The sequence below is a fragment of the Passer montanus genome, unplaced genomic scaffold (genome assembly GCF_014805655.1).
Source record: "Passer montanus isolate IOZ18808 unplaced genomic scaffold, ASM1480565v1 scaffold73, whole genome shotgun sequence".
Classification (NCBI taxonomy): Eukaryota; Metazoa; Chordata; class Aves; order Passeriformes; family Passeridae; genus Passer; species Passer montanus.
In genome coordinates this window covers 1197159-1222148 of record NW_024372481.1, presented here as the reverse complement: position 1 = coordinate 1222148, position 24990 = coordinate 1197159, and the positions used below count along the sequence as shown (strand labels likewise).

The 24990-nt window shown below is 58.0% G+C and overlaps 1 protein-coding gene across 2 annotated transcripts in view; it reads right to left on the bottom strand.

Annotated features, from left to right (window-relative positions):
• Positions 1 to 22672, bottom strand: part of NOTCH1 (notch receptor 1) — a 42011-nt gene extending 19339 nt beyond the window's left edge. For both annotated transcript variants that reach the window (XM_039730672.1, XM_039730673.1), the window contains exons 1-8: positions 22442 to 22672; positions 20788 to 20869; positions 4583 to 4845; positions 4004 to 4342; positions 987 to 1109; positions 604 to 837; positions 333 to 488; positions 61 to 246 (exon numbers count right to left, since the gene is read on the bottom strand). In XM_039730672.1, the coding sequence (XP_039586606.1) occupies positions 61 to 246; positions 333 to 488; positions 604 to 837; positions 987 to 1109; positions 4004 to 4342; positions 4583 to 4845; positions 20788 to 20869; positions 22442 to 22499 (1441 nt within the window). In that variant the 5' untranslated portion in view covers positions 22500 to 22672. The remainder of the gene's footprint in view (positions 1 to 60; positions 247 to 332; positions 489 to 603; positions 838 to 986; positions 1110 to 4003; positions 4343 to 4582; positions 4846 to 20787; positions 20870 to 22441) is intronic.
• Positions 22673 to 24990: the final 2318 nt, after the last annotated feature.

Here is a 24990-nt window from a genome sequence, read left to right as displayed (position 1 = left end):
AAAACCCTCCCAGTGCCCACCCCCAGCACCAAGGCTCAGTCCACAGGGCTGCCCACACACCGGGCATGCAGATGCACTGGAACTCCCCGATCTGATCCAGACAGGTGGCATCATTCTGGCAGGGGTTGGAGAGGCACTCATTGACATCAATCTCACAGCGAGGGCCCGAGTAGCCCTGCAGACACTGGCACTGGAAGGACCCTTGGGTGTTGATGCACTTCCCTGCGTGCTCACACGGGTTGGCTCCTGTAAAACACAAGCACAGCTCTCAGGACTCGCCCCTGGCTGTGCCACAGCCCTCCCCAGCCGTGCTGTCACCCATGTGAGCTCACCCAGCGAGCACTCGTCCACGTCCTGGTTGCAGGCTGGCCCCATGTACCCCGAAGGACACGTGCAGATGGCCTTGCCATTGACGGGGTTGGTGTCGCAGTTGGAGCCCTCGTTGCAGGGGTTGCTGATGCAGGCATCATCCAGGTGGCACAGCAAACCTGGGCAGCCAAAGGCACGTCAAGGACGATGGGCACACGAGCCACCGCCAACCGAGACTGCACCCAGGAGCCGGGGGACACGCAGGGCAGGGGACAAGGGGGGACAGGGCCTCACCTGTGCGGCCGTGGGGGCACTCGCAGTAGAAGGAGGCCACGCGGTCGTGGCAGGTGGCCCCGTGGAAGCAGGCGGCCATGGCGCAGTCATCGATGTTCTCGCTGCAGTCCTCGCCCGTCCAGCCGTTGACACAGACGCAGTTGTAGCCGCCGTGGTTGTTGTGGCAGGTGCCACCGTTCTGGCAGGCGTTGGGCATCAGCTGGCACTCGTCCACGTCCTCAGTGCAGTACTGACCTGCCAGGGGACAGGGCACCTGTGTGAAGCTGGCCCTGATCACTCCTGATGTGAAGCAGGATGGCTCTGCCCACGCTGTGCCCATCATCCTCCCGAACAGGACTCATCCTCCCAGCCCAGCCCTGTGCCACCATCATTCCTGGCATTACCTGTCCACTCAGGTGGGCACTGGCAGTTGTAGGTGTTGACGCCATCCACGCAGGTGCCCCCATTCTTGCAGTTGTTGCCTGGGCAGTCGTTGATGTTCTCCTCACAGTTCTGACCCGTGAACCCTGCGCAGAGGAGACAGCTGCCATGATGCCAACTCGCCCACTGGCTGTGTCACCACCATGCCCCTCGCCACCCCCCACCACCAGCAGGCTGTTCATTTTCAGGTGCTGAGCGTGTGCCAGGTGGCTTTGAAGCACTGCCTGGTTTGATCTTCATCCCCTTCTGCCTCTTGCTGAGGCCTGGCAGCAGCAGCTGCCTCTGCACAGGGCAGGTTGTCCCTGCTGCCAGAGCCTCCAGCCCTGCCCCAAGCAGTGGAGGATCTGACTCTACACAAGCCAGAACCAAGCAGAGCTGCTCCCACGAAGGCTTGTGGCACCCAGTGCTGAATCACCAGCGTTTAATTTCCCTTTTAAAGAGCCTCAGCAGCAGCGCTTGCCCCTGAGGGGGATCCAAGTCCCTGCCAGGGCGAGCCACAATCCCACACGGCGCTGGGCCCATCCCAGCCCACCTCTGCTTGGGTTTGTTATCACCTCCAGCTGATAGCATGGAAACCCTGCCACCCCCAGCCTCTGCAGCAGGAGCACAGCAGCCAGGCCCTCCTCAGGACATCTGCCAAGCCACCTCCGACTGGCATTTGTGTTAAAAGCTGCATTTACTGTACGACCCTCAAAGCTCTCGACCCAGCTGCTTGGGGTTTGGGATGGCAATGCCAGCCCACAGTGCCAGTGTCCATCTGCAGCTCCCTCCCAGGGCATTCTGCAGGCTGTCCCCAAGCCAGACACCTGCACAGGTAAGGACCAGGTGCCCAGACTCATCCTCTGTGGGACCCCAGAGCCTGGCCCAGCTGGGAACTTTCCCCTCACTCTCTCCACGTTTTCCTCTCCCCAGCTCCATCACATGGGGAGCAGCCACAGCTTTTTATGATTGCTGGTAGGAGCCCAGAGCAGATAACATTGATTTGCACCTCATTTTTAAGCAGCGGGGCTGAGCCTGAGCAGCCATAGCTCCCAATGTCCTAGAAACCAGGATTAACTCATTTTGAACCATCCAAATGAGTAATTAGTAGGGCAATTACTTTAAACTCAGGGTTACATTCTGCAGCGATGGCACGATAAAACAGCCAAGATTAGTTTAACTTGAAGAAACCCGGCACAGCCAGGCCTCTGCAGGAATGAAAAGGGGACATTGTTCCACGTTTGCTGTGCCACATACCAGCATATCAATCACCCCCTTATCATGAGGAACAGCCCCCTGTCCCTCTGCTGCCGTGCAGCTCCCGCATTGTGTGCGATGGAGGAGCTGCTGAGGGACCCCCTGTTCCCTGCAGCAGGGGCTGTGCCGCCCCACGGGAGGTGAAGCAGCTCCTGCAGGATGCAAATCTCCTGGAAGCAGCCCACGGAGCCGCAGCTGGGTGTGACAGCGCCGATCCTGCCGGGAGCAGGGCTCTGCCCCGGGCTGTGCCTCACCCCGCCGTGCCCGACGCTGGGGCTGCTCAGTGAAAGTGCCTCGTCAGCAGAAGGGCAGGGCAGGGCCAGCACAGCTCCTCCTGCACCTCCACCTGCCCAGCCCTGCGGGACAGGGCTGGGAGCTGCTCCAAAGGAGCATCATGCTGCAAGGAAAGGTTTCCTTCCTGGCACGGCTCGCCCGGTCAGCCCCACAGCTCCCTGTCCCTAAGGACAGGAGCTTTGCTCCAGCCTGGGTGAGCTGCTGTGGGGGTGAGGCAGGAGATCCTGCAGAGCCCTGTCTGTCCTGGATGGTTGATGAGATTCCTGAGGTACTGCAGCCAAAAGCTTTGGGAAGGGGGTGGAACCTCTGAACCTGTGTCAGACAGCAAGACCAGATCCCCCACACGGCTCACAGGGATTATTTATCTTCCCTAGCCCAGCAGGGTGTGGGTGTCTGTGCCATCTGGGAGATCCCATCCCCACCTCGATGCCACGTCCCCAGCAGAGATGGCGCAGGAGCTACAGGGAAGAAGGCTGGAGCTCCCCAGGGCAATGCCCAGCCCTGCCCAGGGTGCAGAGGGGAAAACCACCCAACCCTCATCCTGCTCTGGCCACTGCTGGGCTATGGGTGACCAGAGGATCAAACCAACCCCACAAGAGGCTCCTCAGGCAGGGCATTGCTGCCCACAGCTTCCTCCCCAGGGACAGGACGGGTGCCTCCCCTCCACATCTGCCACAGCTGGCCAGTGTGGCTGGCTCGGGTGAGGACAGCACTCAACCTGGTCTGAGCGTGGCTCTGGGCTGAAACTCCAGTTTCATTTCTCCAGCTGACCCAGGGATGGGGTGAAGCTGCTCAGTCCCTTCCCTGACCTTACTGCACTGCAGACTCACAGTGTGAGGGCAGAAGTGAAAGGGCTTGCTGGGGTCAGGGGGCCCTTTCACAGCTGCTGTTCTTCTCTAGGGTTTGCAGGGTGCCAAGCTCCTGTCCAGGGTGCCAAGATCCCTCCCAGGGCGCTGAGCTCCCAGGACAGTGCCCACCAGGCCCCTCCACAGGAGCTCTCCATGCCAGAGGCTGCAATCCTGCTGGCCTGCTCCAGAGTTTGCCGGAGGGAGCAGCAGCGAGCACAGAGAGAGTCTTCCTTCCCCAGCTCCATTAGCACTCGGAAACTTTCCAAAATAGCTATTCCGGGCTAATTATTCCATTCTGGAAGTGGATTAAGCTAAAGCGGAAAAAGGCACTCTTATTCTGGAATATGAGCATCCGCACAGGGGCCTCTGCTCAAACAGTTGTTTTGGAAGAGCTATTTTGGTGAAACACAAAGTATATAAAGCCCCCAGATGAACTCTCCTCCTCAAGCATCGCTGCCCAATGTCTTCCCTAAAGCACACACAGCACAACCAGCCCACATCCAGAGGGTTCTGCCCCTCCCAGCCTCACAACCTGCTGGAAATCCAGGCACGACCTCATTTAGGGTGGACTGAGGCGCTGCCCCACGCCTCCCCCTCCCTACCTGGCAGGCAGGTGCAGTCGTAGGTGGTGTCCCCGATCTGGCGGCAGGTGCCCCCGTTCTGGCAGGGCGAGGGGTTGCAGGGCACGTAGAGGTGCTCGCAGTTCTGCCCGGTGTAGGCCGGCTTGCAGGAGCACTGGTAGGTGCCCACCTCGTTGGTGCAGCTGCCCCCGTTCTTGCAGACGGGCGGCGAGATGTTGCACTCGTTGACGTCCTGCTTGCAGTTGGCGCCGTGGAAGCCGGCGGTGCAGCGGCAGATGTAGTGGGCTTCGAAGGGCACGCACTGGCCCCCATTGGCACAGGGGTTGGAGGCACAGGGGTCGGCCTGCTGGCAGGTTTTGCCTGGGGAGGGCAAGGAGGGAGGGTGAGGATGCAAAGAGCAGCTCAGCTCTTGGTGGCGGTGACCTGAATCTGGTTGTACCTGCGCAGCGGGGTCACAATTCCCTCAGCTGCCACCCACCCACCCCCAACCATCTTTGCAGACCGCCCTCCCCACCTCCCCAAATCCAAACCCAGAGACGCCTCACCGCCGCTGTGGCAGCCCTGCCGAGCCCAGCCGCGCCCCCGGGTGCCACCCCTCACCTGACCAGCCGGGCGGGCAGCGGCACTTGTACTCGCTGAGCGTCAGCAGGTCGCAGGTGCCGCCGTTGCGGCAGGGGTTGCTGAGGCACACGTTGTCGCGGGGCGTCAGGCACAGCTCGTCGGTGAAGCCCAGGCGGCAGGCGCAGCTGTAATCCACGGTGCTGCCGCGCACCAGCGCCGTGCAGGTGCCCGCGTTCTTGCAGGGGGAGCTCAGGCAGGGGTTGGGCAGCTGGCAGCGCTCGCCCACGTAGGCACCGCTGCACCTGGCAGGGGAGAGACGCGCCGTCAGCGGCGTGGCACCGCGCGGCCCCGAGGGCAGCGAGCGCCCCGGCCCCGCGCGGCGGGTTTGGCAGCGGCGAGGCTCTGCCCTGGCTGGGAAGGGGAGGATGAAAGAGGTGCTGGGAACAAAGGCGTCCCCCGTGGAGGGGCCTGTGCTGACTTGCACAACCGCAGTTACGGCGCTGACATCCTGCGTCTCATGGCAGGGAGGTTTTTCTCCCTTCCCTTCTGGTGAAGAGGGAATCGAGGCACAAGGGACACATGGTGGGGGGAAGAGGAGCATCCTCATACCCACACCAAATCCACGGGGCCAGGCAGCATGGGGACAGCCCTGCTCCCTGTCTGCTCCTGCCCACGCTGGAGTCTCTGCTGCACCAGGGCTATTTTTATCCTCCCTCAGTCCTAAATCACTCAAACACAATTAAGCAGGGGCTCGGCACTGGCTGGCAACAGGTGGGACAAGTTCCTGCTCCTCCAAGTCAGCTGAGAGCTTCCCCAAAGCCAAACCCTGCACAAGGAGGGTGAGTGGCTCTGGCTGCTGCATCCCTCTGCGTGGGGGCCCTGAGAAAAGAACCCATGATGCCACCACCAGCTTCACCATCTGTCACCACTGGCCACCTGGGCTGGAGCAGGACTGGAGCTGGCACCAGAGATAAGCCCTGAGGGCAAACCCCACCAGCCATCCTGGTGGGCCTGGGCAGGATGTGTGGCTGGCAGGACTCTGCAGAGGAGGAAAGATGAGGACAGACCAAGGCTGTGCACCTGACGCAAAAAAACCCCAGGGATGAGGCACAAACCCCCTGCTTGGGGGTAAGGCAGCCCCAGCTGGAGGCGGTGGGTGGGGAAGGTGACAGCACCTGGGCACTGGGGGTCCCCAGGGCGCTGTGGCAGGTCAGGCTGGGGGCACCAGCAGCTCCCACCTGCTGCCATCAGATCTGCTGGGACATGGCATTCCTGAGCCTCCTGCGGCAAGGGGGTGGGCAGGGGGTCCCAGAGGATGCTGCAGAGCACAGCAGTCACCCAAAACAAGCCCGTGGGGCTCCTCTGGTGAAGCACAACCAGCAAACCCCAGCCCGGAGCCACAGCGCTTTGCCGGCAGCAAGACCACGTTTCAGCCCCGCTCCCCCTCTCCTCCTACTTTTTTTTCCCCTCCCTTTTTTTTTTTTTCTTTCTTTCTTTTTTTTTTTTTTTTTTTTTAACCCAATTCTGATTTCATTGTCGGGGATTGTGTGAGAATTTGTCAGGATTCGGAGACATTTCGAGTTAATGAGACGGCATTATCCGGGCCAAATGAAAAAGAAAATGTGTATAATAATAAATCAGGGCATCTGCTCGGCGCACAAAGGGCGGCGGGGAGCAGGTGTGCATCCTAATGAGGCGCAGCAGCTGCCGGCGCCCGCGGGCCGTGCCCGGCTCGCCGGCGGCCCCGAGCCCCGGGCGCCGCGGCCGCGGAGCGCCGGCGCTCCTGGGTGGCTGCGCGGGGGAACGCGGAGCTCGGGGCCGCCCCACAAGGGCTCTTTGTGCCGGGCCGGCCACGGCAGCAGCGACAGCGAGAGGAGAAGGCACAGGCACGCCGCGGGGCTGTGCGGGCATCTGGTAAAAAAAAAAACCGCACACACGCTTTTTTTCTTAAAACAATCCTCCCGCGCAGCGATAGGAGGGGGATGGATAGCGGAGCGTCACTGGAGGGTCCAGTGGGAGGGAAAGGGAGAAAAGGGGAATGAGGAGAGGGGGAAAAAATTGATGCTGGACAAAGAGGTCGGGTGGCAGCGCGGGAAGCGCTGGGCGCGGTGTGCCACCAGGGAGAGGGACACGGGGATGCTGCGGGACCCGAAGGGATGCTGCGGGACCCCAGGGGATGTTGGGGACCCGAGAGGATGCTGCGGGACCCGAGGGGATGCTGCGGGACCCGAAGGGATGCTGCGGGACCCCAGGGGATGCTGCGGGACCCGAGAGGATGCTGCGGGACCCGAGAGGATGCTGCGGGACCCGAGAGGATGCTGGGGACCCGAGGGGATGCTCGGCATCCCAGGCCAAGGCAGGAGGCCAGGAGGGCTCTCTGGAATTGGGGTTCCTGCGCTGTGAGGTCGGGGAGAGGGGCACACAGCCCAGCGCCCTCCCACCAAATTAATTTTGGAACCAACTCAGATTCCAGTGCAGGCAAGTGGGGGTTTGAACACATGGATGGGAAACCAAACTAAATCCCTGGGCGTGGTTATTAGCCAGGAGGTTAATTAGTGATGGGAAGAAGAGCCCTGAGGGACAGGGAAGCCCCTGCCTGGAGGCACAGGGGGGGCTGGGGTCAGTGGCAGTGCCCAGGCTGGGGGCTGCCTCACACCTGGCTGGGCTGCTCAGGGGCTTTCCAGGCTTGTGCTCCAGGAAACCCCTCAAGTTTCATGGAGCTGGTAGATTATTTCATAATTGATTTCTATTTGTTTGTGTTAGGAGCTGATTTATGGCCACAGTCGGCTCCAGCAGTGAGGAGAGTGCAGCAGATGGCAGGGAAGAGTTCAGCCTGGAAGGGCTGAGATGGGCACAGGTGGGCCAGCAAGTCCAGGGTACACTCATGCTCCATATTTCTCCTCCCAAAAGGGGCATTCCCAGCAAATCTTCAGGAAAAAAGCACCACAGCACAGGCACCCTTCCAACCCAGCAGTCACAGCTCTAACCCAGGGAGGAGTTTCTGTCATTCCACGTGCAGCACAGACCCTCTGTACGTGCCCAGCAGCTCCCAACCTGCACATACAGCTCCCAGCACGGGGAACCTTCCAAATCTTCCCATGGTTTCTAAGTCATCTTGGTTTCTCTGTGCCCAGGACATCCTCCTCCCTCACACCTGGTGAATTCCACACCACTCCTGCATCTCCTGTGGATGCTCCAGCAGAAAACAAGGCTGTTCCTGCCCTCTCTGCAGCAGCAGCTCTGGGACAAGCAGGGGAGAGCACATTCCCAGCTGTGGATGAAGCCACAGGATGAATTTCACTGTTCCCCCCCCTCACAGTCCCAGAGCTCACCCACAGACAGAGTGGAGCTGCATTTCAAAGCCCAGCGACCTCAGCAGATTCAGAGTCCTGGCTGCAGAGGAAAGCCTGGAGACAAGTCTCGCATGCAAAGCAAGAGATCAAAAACCAGGTGAAGAACCAGGGCAATCCAAGTTGTAGTTATTTTTCAACTTTTCCAGGTCTGGAAAGGCTGGATTCAGCAGAGCTAAGTTCAGCTCCCAGCTTTGCTACTACCTCACCTATTTCTCCAGGGACTAAAAACCTCTCCTAAAGCTCAGCCCAGGGAGCTGAGCTTTATTTTCTTTAAGAAAACATGAGGTGGTGTCAGGGATTCCAGGTGAGCCAGGGATTCCAGGTGAGCAGACGTGGAGGATGCGACGTCCCCGCGGGCTCAGCCAGCTGAAGATCACCCTGTGGTTTTTCCTTTGGCATTTCCCAAGCCAGGGCTACCCAAACCAAACCCCGAGCAGCTCATGGAAATTAGCATAGGAGACATTAAAGCTCGGCTTTAATTACAGATATACGTGTTGGCAGAGGACAGGGCGGGTGCTGCAGGATCAAAACAGCTCAGGAGGGCCATTAGAAAGCAGCTTGGAGGCAGTGAAATGTGGCCAAGCTGCCTGGGGTCCTGAGGAGCCTCTGTGAAAGCCTCAGCTAGGCCAGTGTGGTCACAGTCCCAGCTCCAGGAATGACGAGCACCCAGCTCCCAAACCAGGCAGGAATGGCTAAAAATACCCCTGTGTCTCCCTCACTGTTTCCACTGACTCATTAACGTGATGAGGAGGCACCAAGTGCTCCATTTTAGCCACTGATGGAGGGTCATGGCATCCCCATCCCAATCCCCATCCCAATCCCAATTCTCATCCCAGTGATGGCCAAGCCCTGCTCCAACACAATTCTCCCTCTCCCAGCACCATTGCAGCAGGAAATCTCCCAACTCTACACTTCTGGGATGTGTTCCACCAGGGGTGCAGGCAGGACAGGGACAGCAGCCAGTCCCACCCCTGTGGGTGCTCCTTGCAGGGGTGAGCACTCTGATTTACACCCCCGGGTGTCTGGGGCTGCCGGCCATCCCAGTGGCTTTTTTTTGTTTCTGGGGGTCAGGCAGAGGCTGGGAGCTGGATTCCCACAGCACCAGCCTGGGATGTGTCTTCCCCCTCGGAATGAGCATCCAAGTGCAAACTGTGCTGAGGGGGGACACGATTAATAATGCACCGAGCTGCCGGCCATAAATCTGCATGATTCATGGCCAGAGTGAAGGGTGATGGAGAAGGCCTTGTCCAAGGTCAGACAGCAGTCCCTGGGGACAGCCTGGGAACAGCAACAGCAGCCCTGAATTCCCACTCTGCTCCCAGCACCAAGCCTGGGCCAAATCTGGATCTGCTCAGCACGGGCACGTGCATTTGTTGTGTCTGCTGCACATCCTTGAGGAGTTACAACCCAACGCTGCAGCTATTCCAGCTCCAGGAGAGCTGAGCAGATCAGAAAATCAGAATGAGCTGCAGGAGGAGCAGAGCCAGCTGCTGCCTCAGCTCTGCTCCACAGCTCCCAGCACCTCTGGCAGAGCTGGCACAGCTGGGGTGCCCATCCCAGCCCCCCAGCCTGGGGTTTGTGCTCTGGGTGCTCCCCTGTGTGTGGCTCTGGGGCTGCCAGCCCTTTGCAGGCTCTGTCCCCGCTCGTGGTGCTCAAGGCTGTTCCTCCAAGCCACCAGCAACAGGTTTTGTCCCTCCGCAGCAATGCGGGCACTGAAAGCATCCCGAGGCAGATGTTCCTGTGACCTCTGACCCAAGACTAATGTTTTCCTCTCTGCACTAAGCTGCCATCTGCCACGGCCGGCACAGATGACACCCAGGCGTTCCCGCATGGCAGCACGGGGGCTTTGTTCAAACTCAGGATGCACAGCCCGGGGCCAGGGTGTGTCCCAGGGGGATGTCCTGGATGGGGCATCACCCCCCAGCTCACACCACCCACTGCCCTCCTGCCTGGCCACTGCCTGTCCTCCCAAGGGAGGTAAAACTCCACACTCTGGGCTCAAAATGTACAAAAATCCCCAACAATCAAAGTGGAAACTGGGTGTAAACTGGAGCAATGTCCTCCCAAGGGACGCTGAGACCGTGGCAGGGCTGGAGGTAAAACACACTCTGGGCTTAAAATGTACAAAAATCCCCAACAATCAAAGTGGAAACTGGGTGTAAACTGGAGCACAGGCTGTGCCCAAGCCCATCCTTTGGAGGGAGAGGTTCAAGGGACAGCCCCACACTGCAGGAGGGGACAGGGGGCTGGTGGGGAGCCCCAGCCTGGCCCCACATCCAGGCTGCCTCTTATCTGCTCTGCTATCACCTAACCTCTTCCTCACCCTCAGCTGCTGGAAGCACAAACGGCCGTGCTTGTATTCCCCAAGGTACGAGCAGCGTGGGAAAGCTGAGCAGGGCAGGCTCAGCTCTTTCCTCGAGCACCATTTTGGGGGCACTTGAGACTAACGGGACCAGGACACTCCCTGGTGCTGGGTGTAGGGTCTCCCAGCATGGGGAGAGGCCCCCACCCCGACAGGCTGGGCTGGGGGATGCCACTCAGAACAGCCACCTCAGATGAGCCCCAGAGTCTCAGGCAGAGCCACCCCAGCACAGAGAAGGTTCAGGAGCACAACTGTGACCTTGAGTGGTGCAGAGGGTCCCCCCCTTGGGACCTCCACACCCCCAGAGCAGCAGCAGATGTGCTGTGTGACCTGTGGGTGGCTGGGACCCCACGGAGCGAAGCAAGTGGCCGAACGTGAGCAGGACACTCAGATTTCACATGTTTGCTGGCAACAGCTGAGGGAAGGAGAGCCAGCCCTCAGGAGAGGCTCCCTTAGCTGCAGAACAGCCCAGAGGCAGTGCAGGCTGCTCCCAGGTGCAGAGCAGTGACACAGCCCTGCTCCTCGCGGGGTAACCGTCACCCCCGGGCTGGCAGGGGGAACCACAGCCTCCTGCCCCACAGCTTCCCCTGCACCCCAGCAGCTGCACAGCCCAGGCAGCAGGGAGCCTGCTTTCCAGCAGGCTGCCACGCTCAAGAGTCACCTTTCCAGTTGTGCCAGTGGCTCCCGGGCTGGCACAGCCTGGCAGCGACACCCCAGCTTTCTCCTGAAGTTACGCCCTTTCCCGTAAGACACGTTTGCTCACTGCCAGCCCAGGGAGCTCCCCTGGCTCCAGTCTGACCAGAGAAAAGGCCAGTGCTTGGGGATATGTCTCCCTGAGAGAAGAAACCTGCTTGTTACTCCAGCTTATTCCATTCACTCTCGTTCCACTGCCTCTCCAGGAATCCCTCCCGTGATGCACGGAGCAGCAGGTGCGTACTGTGGTCTCCAGGATGGCTTCCTGCCCTGGAAACACCCTGCTGGCACAGGAGCACACTCTGGAGCCACGGGAAGGCAGGGAGGTCTGGAAAACAATCCTGCTGGGGAATCAGGGACCCTGCTCTCTGCCCCAGCCTCTCCTGGCATCACCAGGAGCACACAGAAGGGTGAGGAATACTTTTGGGTGCTGCCCTGACCTCCCTGGAGCACGTGGGGCTGTGGATGCTCCCTGTTCCCTGGCAGCCAGGGGCTGGGGGGTCTGCTTCAGCCCCCTCTGGCTCCACAGCTCACCTGCAGCTTGGCTCGTGTGGCTGTTAACAAACCCAAAACTTCACCACAGCTCCCAGGAGAGCCAAGGCATGAAGGCAGAGCTGCCCTCACCCATGTGGGGCACCACTAAAGCTGCCCCGGCGCCAGCACAGCCCCACAGAAACCTCCAGCAGCCACGACGGAGCTCCCAGAACCAAAACCCAAAGCTCAAGACCTAAGTGGTGGTTTTTTAAGAAGTCTCACCCAGGTCCTGCTTTATTAAACACTCTGGGACACCAGCCTGGGAAAAAAGCAGAGTTTCACACAGGGAGGTGGTTGGCAAAGCAGCAGGTTACTCCAAGTGACATCAGGTTAATAAAGCAAGAGCAGATCTCCATTCTTGTTTAATTAAAAAAGCAAACTGCAATCCCAAGTCTTTGATGTGTTTTTTTTTTTTCTCTCTTGTTCCATTTCATTTTTGACCTAGCCCAAGTCATCTAATTGAGATTTTAAGATCCAGACTTTCATCTGGAGAGAAACTAAAGGAATTCCCAAAGCTGGATATACCCGTGGACAGGAGTGGGGAAAAAAACATGCTAGAGCCCTGTTCCTCCTATGAAGGAAAAAAATGCTTTGTTTCTTAAGCAGACATTAGTCAGGACAGTTTGGGAATCAAAGTTCCCATTGTAATGAAAAACAATATAATCCCATTACTAAGCAGAGTGGCCAGGCTATTCACGGGTGGTAACTGGCTACCTGGGAAGGAGCTGCTTTCAATGGAGCTTCATTCACAACAAACATGAAAGATGTCGAAGGAAGAGCCCAAGACAAAACTCTGCCTCATTCCCACCCTCAACAATGGCTGCTATGAAATATTTGTTTTCCCCAGTCGATGTTTTTTTTATATCCTCTGCCGGTGTAAGGCTGCACAGCCCCATTGTTTGTGGGAGCCCATTTGTGGGGGGACCACGAAGGATGTGCTTCCAGCAGAGGATCCCCAGGGAACACAGCCTGGGCTGGGGCTGGCACATGGTCCCCTCAACCACCTGTGTGACATTTTTGGGGCAGGTCCCCCTGTGAGCACCCACAGTGCCCATCAGACACTGGAACAGCACCTGGCCCCTGAGAACACCCCCTGCAAGTACACCCTGATTCTGCCCTCTAAAAATATTTTATTCTTTAAGCCAGCAGAAGAAAAAGTCAGAATTTGGGGGAGATAAGGAATTTCTACCCACCTGTGTGACATTCCTGGGGCAGAGTGCCCATCAGACACTGCAACAGCACCCTGCCCCTGTGGCATCTCAGAACACCCCCTGCAAGTACACCCTGATTCTGCCCTCTAAAAATATTTTATTCTTTAAGCCAGCAGAAGAAAAAGTCAGAATTTGGGGGAGATAAGGAATTTCTACCTCCCAGGCTGCCTGCCAGCCCTGCATTGATCTTCCCTCGCCACCCTTTTTGGGGTAACTGCTGGATTTCCCCACTCTGGACCCAGCACTTGCTGCCCATGCAGGTTGAATTCACTCTGCTGTGCTCTCAGAGCTCTGGCACACACACAGCCCCAGTGTCACCACCTCACTAAGTGATGATGGACTCCCTCTTTTTTCCCCTTTCCCCCTCAAACCGAGTTTTGGCTAAACACCACGCTGCCCCAGAGCCAAATATGGAAAACTCCCACTCGTGACCCCACCATCCCACTCGTCTAATCCTGAACTTCAAACCTACGATTGGGATCTGAACAGCCACCAAAAGTTTAAACAAGCTAAATTTAGCCCTGATATTTATAAACAAGGAGGAGAGGGGGGTTTTTTTGCAGAGCACACGGGTGCCCCGTGGCACAAAGCCAACCGAAAGCCAGAGAAATTCCTGCTGGGGATGTTTCAGTGGGATGGGGAGCGGGCAGAGGTGGCAATGGCCAGGCAGGGATGGATCCAGCTCCCCTCAACCTCACAGCCATGGGGCTGCTGGTCTCCCTTTGCAAGCAAAACTCCCAAATAACAGATATTAGGAGCAAAACTGGCCCACTTGGAAACCATGCGCTGAGAGCAGCCGGCTGTCACTCCTGGCATCTGCATCCCGGGATTTCTGCTGCTGCCGAGCTGAACCAAGGAAACGGCGAGAGAGGGAGGGAAGGCTCTGCCTCCGACACCTTTTGCGGGCAGAAATCCCTGTGTCAACATGACGCCCTCGCCGAGGGAGCGGGGACAATGGTGGCGGCTCTGCCCTCCGGCCGCAGCCCGCATTCCTGCCCCCTCCCCTGGAAACCCCCCTTTTGTGGGGAGCAGCAGGCCCTGTGAAAGGGCCGTCTGTCGCCCTGCCTTTTGACTTGGAGGTCTGTGTCTAACATTTTAATAGGGGCTGGGGGCCGGGACAGCCCCCCCTCCTCAGTGCTGCTCCCCCCCGTGGGGTCACTCTCCCAGCCCGCCCCAAAGCATCCCAGGGACAGGCACATTCCTCCACCTGCTCCAGAGGAGCTGTCCCATGGGTTAACCAGCCAGGAGTGCCTTTGGGAGGGTCTCATCCTGCTCCCCTCAAGCAGGGATGCTCCAGCAGGGCGGGAGTGCTGGGGACATGCTCTCCCCCATGGCTGCTCGCTGACAGCAGAAAATTCCTTAAAACAAACCACGGGACGCTCACAAATGCTCCATCCTCAAGCAGGGATGCCAGCAGGGCCCTTGAGGTCCCCATCACCCTGCAGACAAAACCAAAATCCACAGTGCCAAGGGCTCCTTGCCATGCTCCTCTTGGGGACAGGTGTGACAGGCACAGGGAGCATCACACCACACCACAGAGGAACTGGCAGCAGGATGCCAAACTCAGGCCTGGCAACAGATCATGCACAGCCCAGAGGGTAAAAGCAAAGCTGGCACTGCCACTCTCAGCCATGGTGACTTTAAATCAAGCCCAAAGCCACAGGTTCCCCACCCCTGGGTGCCCCTGTGGCACCCAGCCCTCCCAGCCCACCACCACTGGCCACTTGCCTGCAGGGTGCCCCTTCTATTAAATAAGGGCAACGTTATAGCATCATTAAAACTTAATAAATCCATTTCCCATATAAATACCATTAAATCCAGGTTTTGGGGAAGGGAATTAGGGTGAAAACTTGTTAAAAGAAAATTACTTCGGCGCAAATAAATTTTTGCAACTTGACTGAGCATGAAAGTTTCCCATTAAAATGCGACTCGGCTCCCTTTGCTGGAAATGTGCAAGAGCCTAATAACCATGGCCTAAACATTAACTGTTTAACTGGCTTTTCCAATATTAACTCCAGGCTGCCATGGGGGGAAGGGGAGGACGTGATGGGTGAGAGCTTAAAGCAGGCATTAATTACTGCTGTGTGAGGGAGGCACACCCTGAGCTCACCAGCATCCTGCTCCCATGGCACACACTGGGGTTTTGGGTTTGTTCTGTGCAGGGCCAAGAGCTGGACTCAATGATCCTTGTGGGTCCTTTCCAGCTCAGGGTGTTCTGGGATTCTAGGATTCCCAAGAGAACTGATTTTGGGTATGGCTGGCTTTAAGCACAGCACGAATTCTGCTGCATGTGGCAGGCATGAGTTGGGCTCAGTGATCATGGTAGGTTCCTTCCAACTGAAAATATTATTTTTGGGGGCAGAGCTCCCCATATAGTCTAGCCCATCTAAACATCTCTCCCCCATTCCAAACACCTCACAGAGGTTTTGTTCCTGCATCTCTCACTCCATTTACCAGTGGGAGCCTCCAGCACCATCGGGGTGCCCAGAGCAGCTGTGGCTGCCCCTGGATCCCTGGAAGTGTTCCAGGCCAGGTTGGGCAGGGTTTGGAGCAGCCTGGGCTGTGGAAGGTGTCCCTGCCCATGGCAGGGGGTGGAATGAGATCTTTAATGTCCTTTCCAACCCCAACTATTCCAAAGTTCCATGATCACCCTATCAACCACCAGCAACTGCTTGAGATAAATGGAAACCCCAACCCTGTCCTGCATCACAGACCTGCCCACGGGGGACCTACCAGCATGAGGAGGTGACAGGAGAGGACCTGACCCTCCAGATGTGCACGAGAGCAAGGCAGAGTCCAGATGTGGGTGTCCAGGTGTGAACAGGCACCATCACACCTGGCCAGATGCTCAGCTGGAAGCAGCACGGGGCTGCTCTACCAGCACAACCCAGGTGTTAAATAAACCCTGGGGAGCTCCCAGGTGGGCATCTCTAACTGTCCTGGGCAGCTGCCATGGTCTGGGGTCACTGGCACCAGCAGGTGCTGCAAAGACTGCCCAACATCACACACAGGAGCTCTGCTATGAAGTCCAGTCAGCAGGGCCTGACCCTCACAGCTCTCTGCTCCTGGGTGCCTCCACACTCAGAGACCCAAGAAATCAAAAATCCAGCATTTCTGTCCTTATTGCAGAACTCTGGCTGCAGCAAATCCAGGCTCATGAAGGCACCCTGCAGCAAGGCAGCATCAGGGACTGATGGGATTTGGGCACAGCTGCTGGGATGGGGGGGATGCAGCACCACCCTTCAGGCACGGGGCTCAGCACCCTGTGCCACGGGCATGCAATGAGATGAAAACACCATTTGGGAAGAAACTGGAATCATCCCAAACCATCACTCCTCCAGACTGCTGGTCCTTCTAACTCTGAACACAAAGCAGAGCTGCAGGAATAGCCCAGCTTGGGGAGTGGTGAGTGAGCAGCCCAGGTGCCCCTTGCTGCTGCCCCATCCCTGGCAGGTCCTCAAGGATGCCTGCACACAGCCCTGAGAGCAGCAGGGACCCTGAGTACCTTCTTGGCCACTGGGAAGAAGGCAGGACTCAACCAAGACCCCACAGCAGGTCTGCTTTCCCAGGGGGGCTTAAGTTATATCCCAGAGGCTGCTCCACTCTGCAGCCCCAACACATGGTGCAAAACCTTCACCTGGCAGCACGTTAACCACAGAGAAGTCTCCATCCAGATCCAGAGCTCACCAGCTCTCCCTGAGTGCACCCTGGGGCTACTCCCTCGTTAAACACGCTGATGCTCTATAAAATTCACATTCCACTCATGTACACACGCTGCCACCACTTGGGACACCAACCAACACGAGCAAAACGAGGGTCACCACACCTCCAGGCCTGGAAAAAGCAGGTTAATTTCCAAACAATGTTATTTTAAAACTTGCTAACTGCCTCCTGATTATGTTGTCCGAGCCCTTAATTGGTGAATAGCCTGGTCTAGCAGTGACTTATACGTGTCACCCTCATGCTACATACAATAAACCATAATAGCCTGGGAGGTGAGGCCAGGTGCGAGGTATCAGCTGGAACAAATGGACGTGTTGTGGCTGCCAGCAGGAAGGAAGACAGCGAGTCAGGTGCTGAGATGGAAGAGATTTTGGTGGAATAAAACATACCCATACCATGGAGTGAGTGACCTCCAGCCCCAGGGAGCAGAGCCCCGTGCACTGCTCACACCACGAGACCATGGAAACTGAAGATGTCCCTGCTCACTGCAGATGACCTTTAAAGGTCCTTTCTGACCCAAACCATTCCGTGAGCACACAGCTTTGAGTGCCTGGGGGGGAATAGTCCCACTCATGAACACCACTGTGAGCTCCTGATCCCCTCTGCACCACCCATCTCTCCTGCTCATCTCTGTGCTGTGGCACCTGCTGAGAGATCTCTCAAACACATCCCATGCTCATCACACTCTGGCCACCAAAGGAATCCAAGCCATGAGAAAAACCAAGCAAAAAACCTCGCCCCAAGCAATAAAATCCCAAGGACACAGAGCAGAAGTGAGTGGGACCACCTGAGACACCTTGCAGAGAGCAGAGGACATAAACACATTCTCTTAGACAAGAGCTGAAACCCCCACTGCTGTCCCAATGACCTCAGCAGCTGGGCTTCAGTTTCTATTCCACTGGAATCCGCAACAGGTGACACTTTGGTATTTTTAATCTCCCCTCTTACCCATTTCCACCTTGTTCTTTCCGAGAATGAGATCAGACTCGAAAGAGCCAACAAGAGTTCTCAACATGGCTGAATCACTGCTCGTCTACTTCTTTAAGAGCTTCCTCTGCTTGATTGTTCAACACTCCACCCTCTTCCTCTCCAGCACCGAGACTGCATTTTTTCTTTGTTATTATTTCATGGAAATAACGTTGGGTTTAAAGCACATGAGAAAAACCAAACCAGAAGGAAACTTCCGCCCTTTACAATGAGATAACAATGACTGAGCAGTTGAATAACTTGAAGGGCACAGAAGCTCACGGGGCTCACATCACTCCTCTGCCTTCCTGGTTGTCTCCTGAAAGAGTTTTGAGCTAAAATAATCACCTCTTCCCACTCTGGTCCCCTTCAGAATGTTTCTTCCCATGTTTCTGGCCCGCTGCCCGTGGAAGCTGGTGGTGGCAATGGGCACCAGCTCAGGAGCCACTGCCCTGGCTGAACGACAACGCTGTGCTGATTCATAAACAGAGGAAGTACTTTAGCAAACCGACTTTTCCCCCTTTTCAGCACAAGCCCGGTGATTAATTTAACTTATTCTTTCCCTCCACCATCTCTTCTGCTTCTCTGAGCAAGAGGAGAACCCAGGCACAGCTCCTCTGGCTTTAATGGTGAGAGGCTGGTGGAGCAGGGCTGGAAGCTCAGCCCTCTTTCAATGCCATCTGCTTTTAACTAGAGGAGCAAGGGAGGTCCTGGGAATAAATGTCACATGGCACAGGGAGCTAAAATCAGCCCGACTCATTTGCAGGGATGCCAGTCAAAACCAGGGTTATCCAACAGTCTAATTAGGAGCTATCACTAGAAGTCAAAAAAGGCCTCTTGGAAAAACCTTCTCATTTAGTCTGGGAAAATGCCTTAGTCCAAGGCAAGGGCCTTTTCTGGAATGTCACAGCTCCTCAGCAGAACGGAACCTCCTGCCAAGCCCCACAGCAGCCACCAACTCCAGCCTGGACCTTTTAAAGCTCCAGCTCTGAGACAAAAACACCCAGAGCCTTCAGCTGGGGTCTGTGCAAGACCCACAAAACTACTTCTGCTCTGCCTGCACTGAAAGACCCGGATTACCCTGCCAAAATGGAAAGCAGCTCCAAAGGAGCTTAATTGGGGTACTTCTGTCTCAAGCCCTGCAATCCAATGCTTGGTCCCTCCATTCAATCAAAGCCCTGCGTGCCCTGCACTGCCTGGCAAAGGGACAAGCAAGATAAGGCACCTGGAGCTTTACAAACTATCCTTGTAAAATAATAAAAAGCAGAGAAAGCTCCTGGTCTTGCACTGGCGGTTTCCTTTCCGTAGCAGGGCTGATAACCTGGGCTTGGAGTTATCAGAGTTGGCTCCACGTAACCCAACGAGCTCTGTCCCGCCACAAACGCCAGGACACTCGTCCTCTGGAGCAGCATCCCCCTCGTACACTATTTATTTCACTCCACTTTCTAATTGGATTTGTGGGGGCAGCACAAAGGGGCTTTATGGCCAAACTTTGTTAAGTGCCAGGCCGAGCAGAGATGTGGCCAGCAGCCAAAATGGTGCATTTCACGCAGGCGCCAAAGGGCAGTGCCAAGCTTTGCTGCGTCTGGTATCTTGTGCTCTTGGCTCTGCTTTGTTTAAGAAGCTTGGAAGCAAAGCTCCTCGTCAAGAGATATTCAAACAAAGTGAAAAACCAGGGTTTTGCGAGTCGCTATCAGGTAACTTGGGAAGTTGCACCTCCTTCAGCCTGGCTGTACCTCCAGTATCTGCCCCCATCGCCCTGCACGGGACAAGAGCTCTAACACACCCAGAGCACGCACCTTGTGCTCCTGCAAAAATAACTCACACACGCTCACAAGGCATCTGCAGCCAAGAGAGAAGTGGTTATTCACAGCCAGCAACCAAGAACTTCTTTAAAGTTAACTTTTTCTCTTAAAAAAAAAAAAACAACCCACCCCGAGCCTACTTTGGAGGCTTCTCCAAATAGAGCTCGCACACATCAGATCTAATTAGATTCCATCACCATCTGCACATGAAATGTAAATCAGGAGTTGCAGAGACTTAAGAAAAAAAGGAAAGAATGACCACAAGGAAAAGGAGGGGTGTAAGGTTGGGGAGGGGGTGGAGGGTTGGGCATTCTGGGAAGCCATACATGATTAGTCACACAGCATTAATCTGCCTCCCTTAACAATAGCTGCCGAATTTCGACCGAATCCCAGCTGTCGCTCTTTGAATGAAAGAAAACAAGATTTAGAGCGTCAAGCGTTGGTAAGGGCTTCTGTGCAAAAAAAAGTGGCGTGCATTCATTAGTGCCTCACAAAGGGACCCAGCCTTTGTCCATTAAATTGCTCATGTGCCTGATTGATTTGCTGATTTATTTGCACCAAAGGGTTGGGGGGCTCAGCTCGGAGAAGGGGCGGGAGGTGCCCGGCTACTGGGCAGAGTAACGGCACCCAGGCGGATTTGCAAAAAAGCAACACACATTGTCAAGGGAAACTGCCATTCAACAGGTTGGGATTGGAAATGCCTTCAGGTTCCTCCGCCGAGGACTTCCTATTTGGAAATTTGGGGTGGGTGGGAACGTCTCCCCGCCTGCTCGCAGCTCGGGCCATGTTCAACAGGCAGAGGGGAAATCTGGCCGGAAAACAGAGCCTTGCCCATTCACATTTCTTTTATGGAATAGTTTTAAAAAGGGAGCTGGAGTCTTATTCATTTCTCTTGGTTATTGTTCCCTGGGAGCCTGGAGTGAATCGGCCATCGCTGCGGTGGGTCGGTTGGTCCTTCAAAGAGTCCCAACGCTTTACACATCCGTTTCCCCACAATCAGGTTGGAGAAAGACCCAGTCTGGGTGCCAGGTCCCACCAGGAACGCCAGGCTAGACCACAGCTTGGCACCAGCACTGGCAGGGCTGCAGGAGGAGGTGCCCTGCTCCCCTGGCGATGCCTCATCGGCCCATGGACACCACTGGGGCAGCTCCAGCAGCCAGAGCCATGCCATGGAACCTCTCCTGAGTGTTTATTGGAGATGTACCGGTCACCCAAGTGTGCAAGGGACTGAAAGGCAATGCTTCGGGGCCAGGAGGGAGTAGCTGGAAAACAGACAGACAGACAGCCTCCCTCCCTGCCCGACGGTCCAAGGAGCGCCGCAGGCTGGCCCTACCTCCTGCTCCATCAGCAGGGCAGTCTGCATAGGCTAACACCAGCAAAACATGGCCCTTTGCCCATGTTTTTCCACCCAGCCAGGAACAAAGCCCCGATCCTGCCAAACTCGTGGTGACTCCTACACAAGCAGGTTATTCTTGCCACTCAAGGAAAGAAAACGCATCTTGCCCTATTAAATCCAGAGCCTTCAAAGCAAAGTCAACATGCATGTCAATAACTTTGGTCGGGGGAGATGGAAATCCTCTGGCTGTTCCATACTTACTGGCACACCTCCGTCCCGTTGGGAAAAGTTTCACACTTGCCCCCGTTGAGGCAGGATTCAGCAAGCTGCGAGCACCGTAAACCTGCAAACAGAGGGACAGCGTTAGCCACAGCTCAGGGCCCTGGTGGCAGCAGGGGGGCTGCATCCCCTGGTGTCACCTGGGCTGGGGACAGGCTCGCTGAGACCCCCAGACCCCCTGTGCCTGCACAGCCTGGTGTGGTCCAGCATCTGGCAGCCCTCACCCGCAGGGTGATGGACGGGACGGGGATTGTGTGGCCCCTGTGCAGAGAGGCTCACCTAAAAATAAACCCAGGGTGGGTTTGAGGGTAGGCTGTGCCTGCTCCTCCAGCAGGAGGACTGACAGAGAGAAACCCCAGATCAGGCCCTTGACTGACAAATGCCATTTGGGAAAAAACATCCCGCCCGGGGCCCATGAGTTACCACGAGCTCGGTAACGAAATGAGTCGCCCGTCATAACTTGCTGTGAGTAAAGGTTTCATTGTCTGGCCCTCAGAGCCAAATTCTGCAGAGTTACCACAGCAACTCGCTGAAAGTACCAGAATCGCTTCCGATTTCCACCCCGGCTCGCTCTTCCCCTTCTCTGCCCGCTCGCTCTTCACGGTAACTGGTTCTGCGACACGCGTGTGCAGCCGGGCCAGTTTCACACCGAGCGCCTGCAGCTTCGCACCGCCACCGCCACAGCCCAGGTCCTGCCCTGGATGGGCGCCGAGCCCGGGGTCACCCCGCTGGGGCTCGCTGTTCCGCGGCACACGGACTGGGCTGCTGGGGACCGCTCCGGCCGGGCACAACTTTCTGCTAACTTCGCCTCCCAGCCCTGCTGTGGCAGCAGCACCGCTGCCTTCGCTCCCCAAAATCCTCGCAGGGCTCTCCGAGCTACTACCAGCTGGGTCCCGGGGGACGGGGGCACTGCAGGGTCCCGGCCCCCCGGGATGGGCTGCTCCCCACTCCGTCCCGCACCCCCGGCCGCTTTAGGGGCTCTTTGCCCGTGCCCCCGACGGTCGCGCAGCGCCTCGCGGCGAAGCACCCGGACCCGCCCCGGAGGGGGGGCCCCGGGGGGCCCCGACTTTCAAGAAACAGGAAACCGAGAAAAATTTGCAAAACGGTCAAAAGCTCTCGCAGAACAGCAGCAGGAGCGCGGCCGCCCTGCGAGCCCCGGCTGCCCCGGCAGCGAGCTCCGCTCCCCCCGACGGCAGCGAGCTCCGCTCCCCCCGACGGCAGCGAGCGCCGCTGCCCCGGCAGCCCCGGGCGCCCAGCTCCGGCTCCCGGCGGCCCCGAGCGCCTCCTTCGGGACACCGAGCCCCGGCCCCGCCGCGCTGCCCCGAGCTCCGGCCACCCCCGCGGGGCTCGGCCCCGCTCTCCCGGCACGGTTCCGGTCCCGCTTCTCCCGCCGGCAACGCGCTGCGGTTCTCCCGCAAGAGCCGAGCCCAGTCCCGCTGCACCCCGGTTCCCACGAGGAGCCCCCCGAGGGCGCCGCGCTCCGGTCCCGCCGCGGAAGCCGAGTCCCGGTTCCCACGGGAGCCTTCCCGGCCCGCACCCCCCGACGGCGCCGTGCCCCGCCGGGCTCCGGTGCCCGCCGCTCCCGGCAAACTTCCTGCGGGGCGGCCGGTGCGGGGCCCGCGGCGGCGGCCCTCACCTCGCGTCAGGGCGGGCAGCAGGAGCACCAGGAGGCCGGGCGCCAGGAGCCGCTCCATCCCGCTCTGCTCCCGCCGCTCACAGCCGCATAGATCCGCGGGGCCTCGGCCGAGCCGAGCCGAGCCGAGCCGGTGCCTGTGCGGGTCCGCGCCGCCCCGCCGGGAGCCCCAAACACAGCGCGCCCGAGAGCAGCGACTCCGAACGCGGCGCCTCCCGCGGCTGCTCAGCCCCGGCGGGCCGGGCCGGGCGGCGGGGGGCGGGACGGGACCGTGCGGGGCGGGACGGGAGCCACGGGACGGCAGGGGATGGGACGGCACGGGAGAGACGCTCCTCCCTGCCCAGGCCGGGGGGCCGCGGCTGGGAACCCCTTTGCTCCCACGGAGGGTCCTCGAGTGGGGCTGCGGGGTCGGCGCAGACCCTACGGGGTGGCCGCGTCCCTCGGTGCAGCCAGAGGACACCGCCGGTGCAGCCCCCCGAAAGGAGACACGGATGCAGCGGGTGCGGCTCCTTCTCTCCGTGCAGCCACCGCGCACCCCCGGTGCAGCCTCCCCCTGCAGTCCCCCAAACCCCGCAGGGCAGCCCCCCGTTCCCAGTGCAGCTCCAGCACAGCTCTCACGTGCAGCCACTACAGAACCTCAGCACAGCTCTGGACACCTCCATGCAGCCCGCAGAAGCAGTCCCGCATTTCTCTAGCGCAGCTCCGGGCACCCCCAGTTCAGCCCCCACCCCAGTATTGATGCAGCCCTCCTCCATGCACACCCTACATAATCCCAGTGTAGCTGCTCCATGGTTCCAGTGCAGCTCCTGCACAGCTTCCCCAGTGCAGACCCCAAATCCCTGCACAGCTTCTGCAGTGCAGCCCCCCAGTCCCTGCACATCTTCCCCAGTGCAGCCCCCCCAGTCCTGCACAGCCCCCGGGGCCGCAGTAGCCACTGAGTGACCACAGGAGACCCCAGACCCAGCCTGACCCATGGTGTGTCCCTGCAAGGACCTGGGGCACACAAACCACTGGACACACGGCAGTGGGGTGGCTGTACTGGGGGACCAGGACGTGGACTGACCACCCCTGGGTGCTGGGAAGCGCAGTGTGGGGTTCCCCTGTGAACCCCAGCAGGACTCAGGTGTGCACAGGTATGCAGAGCCGTTTCCCACCCAGCTCCCCTGCAGGTGCTGCAGCTGGGTCGGATGTTGTTTGTTTTGTGCTGTGAACTCGTGAACTCCCAGGCAGAGCCTGGCCAGCCCCGTGCACCACATCTACAAATAAACAAACACTCTGGGAGAAGTGGGGAAGCCAAACCCAGGGGCAGCCCCACAACCCACACGTGAGCAGGGTCCTATTAGAGCTGTGGTGACAGGGGGACCCTGTGACCTCATCCCCAGAGCCCCACTCCTGCTCCAGCTGCCACTGGGCCACAGTCAAGCCTGGAAAATAAAAAAGCCAAGCTGGAATGCCCCACCTGAAATCCATCCAGGCCCTGAGCCCAGGACAGGTTGGAGTCTTTAATCCAGTGTTTTTGGCTGCAGGAGGTGCTCAGGGCTGTACCCACAGGGCACCACTGATGGGAACAGCCCGTGTGAGGGTGCTTAAAAATATTGTTTCCTCATGAAGCTTTGGGGGCCAGCCCTGCTCAGCGAAGCTGCAGTGCCTGCAAATGTGGGGAGCAAAAACTCAGTGTGGAGAATTTGGGGTACCAGCTCTTCATGGGATGTGGGTACTTAAATCCCGTTGGACTCTTGTGTCTCCCTCAAGGCTGTTGGAGGGTATTGGATGGTGCTTTTACAGCTCTAAATGTGAGGACATGGAGGGATGGCTGCCAGCATCTGGCTGAAAGCTTGGGAAAGAGGAAGGGGAAGGAGGGTCGGCAACGGGTTAATGGGAGGGAGGTGACACCGTGGTCATCTGTGTCTCTCATCTCAGGGTACCTCACCACCAGCCCCCCGGGCTCATCCCATCCCATGCCAGCCCTGCTGTTATCCCACTGCTTCCTGTTGTAAACTATTTCCAGAGCAAGTGTGAAACAATTAAACAAACCGAAGGGCAGAGTCTGCTCACCAGATCAAAGGCGTGAGCCCTGCAGCGGTACCTCCTTCCCTCTCCTCCTGCCTTCCCCTCTCTGGGCTCTAAAGCAGTGCCCTGATCAGGGCTGGGGAGCCAGGGCCCTGTGTGGTGCCACTGGTAGCTCGAGCCTGGAATAATTCCAAAATGTGGGTGCTGCCTGTTCTATCCTCCATGCAGACTCATGTATGGTGACAACAACTGGGCAGTGGGATGTGACCCCAGCTGTGCCACCACACCCTTGTCACCATCCTCAGCCTCATCTGGAGGTGTGAGGACAGCCTGAGGCTTCTCCACTTGGCCATCCTTGGAGGTGGAGACCCTGTGCTCTTTCTCCATCTGCCCCCTTTCCCCCTGTCCATCAGAGCCCCTGGAGCAGGGAGCATCTCAGCTCCACCTGCCTGGAAATACCGGCCGAAGCTTTGCCCGGGCTTGTTCCCCATGTGCAGAAAGCACCGTGCATTCAGCTCAGCTGCGCTCTGGGACTCGATCCC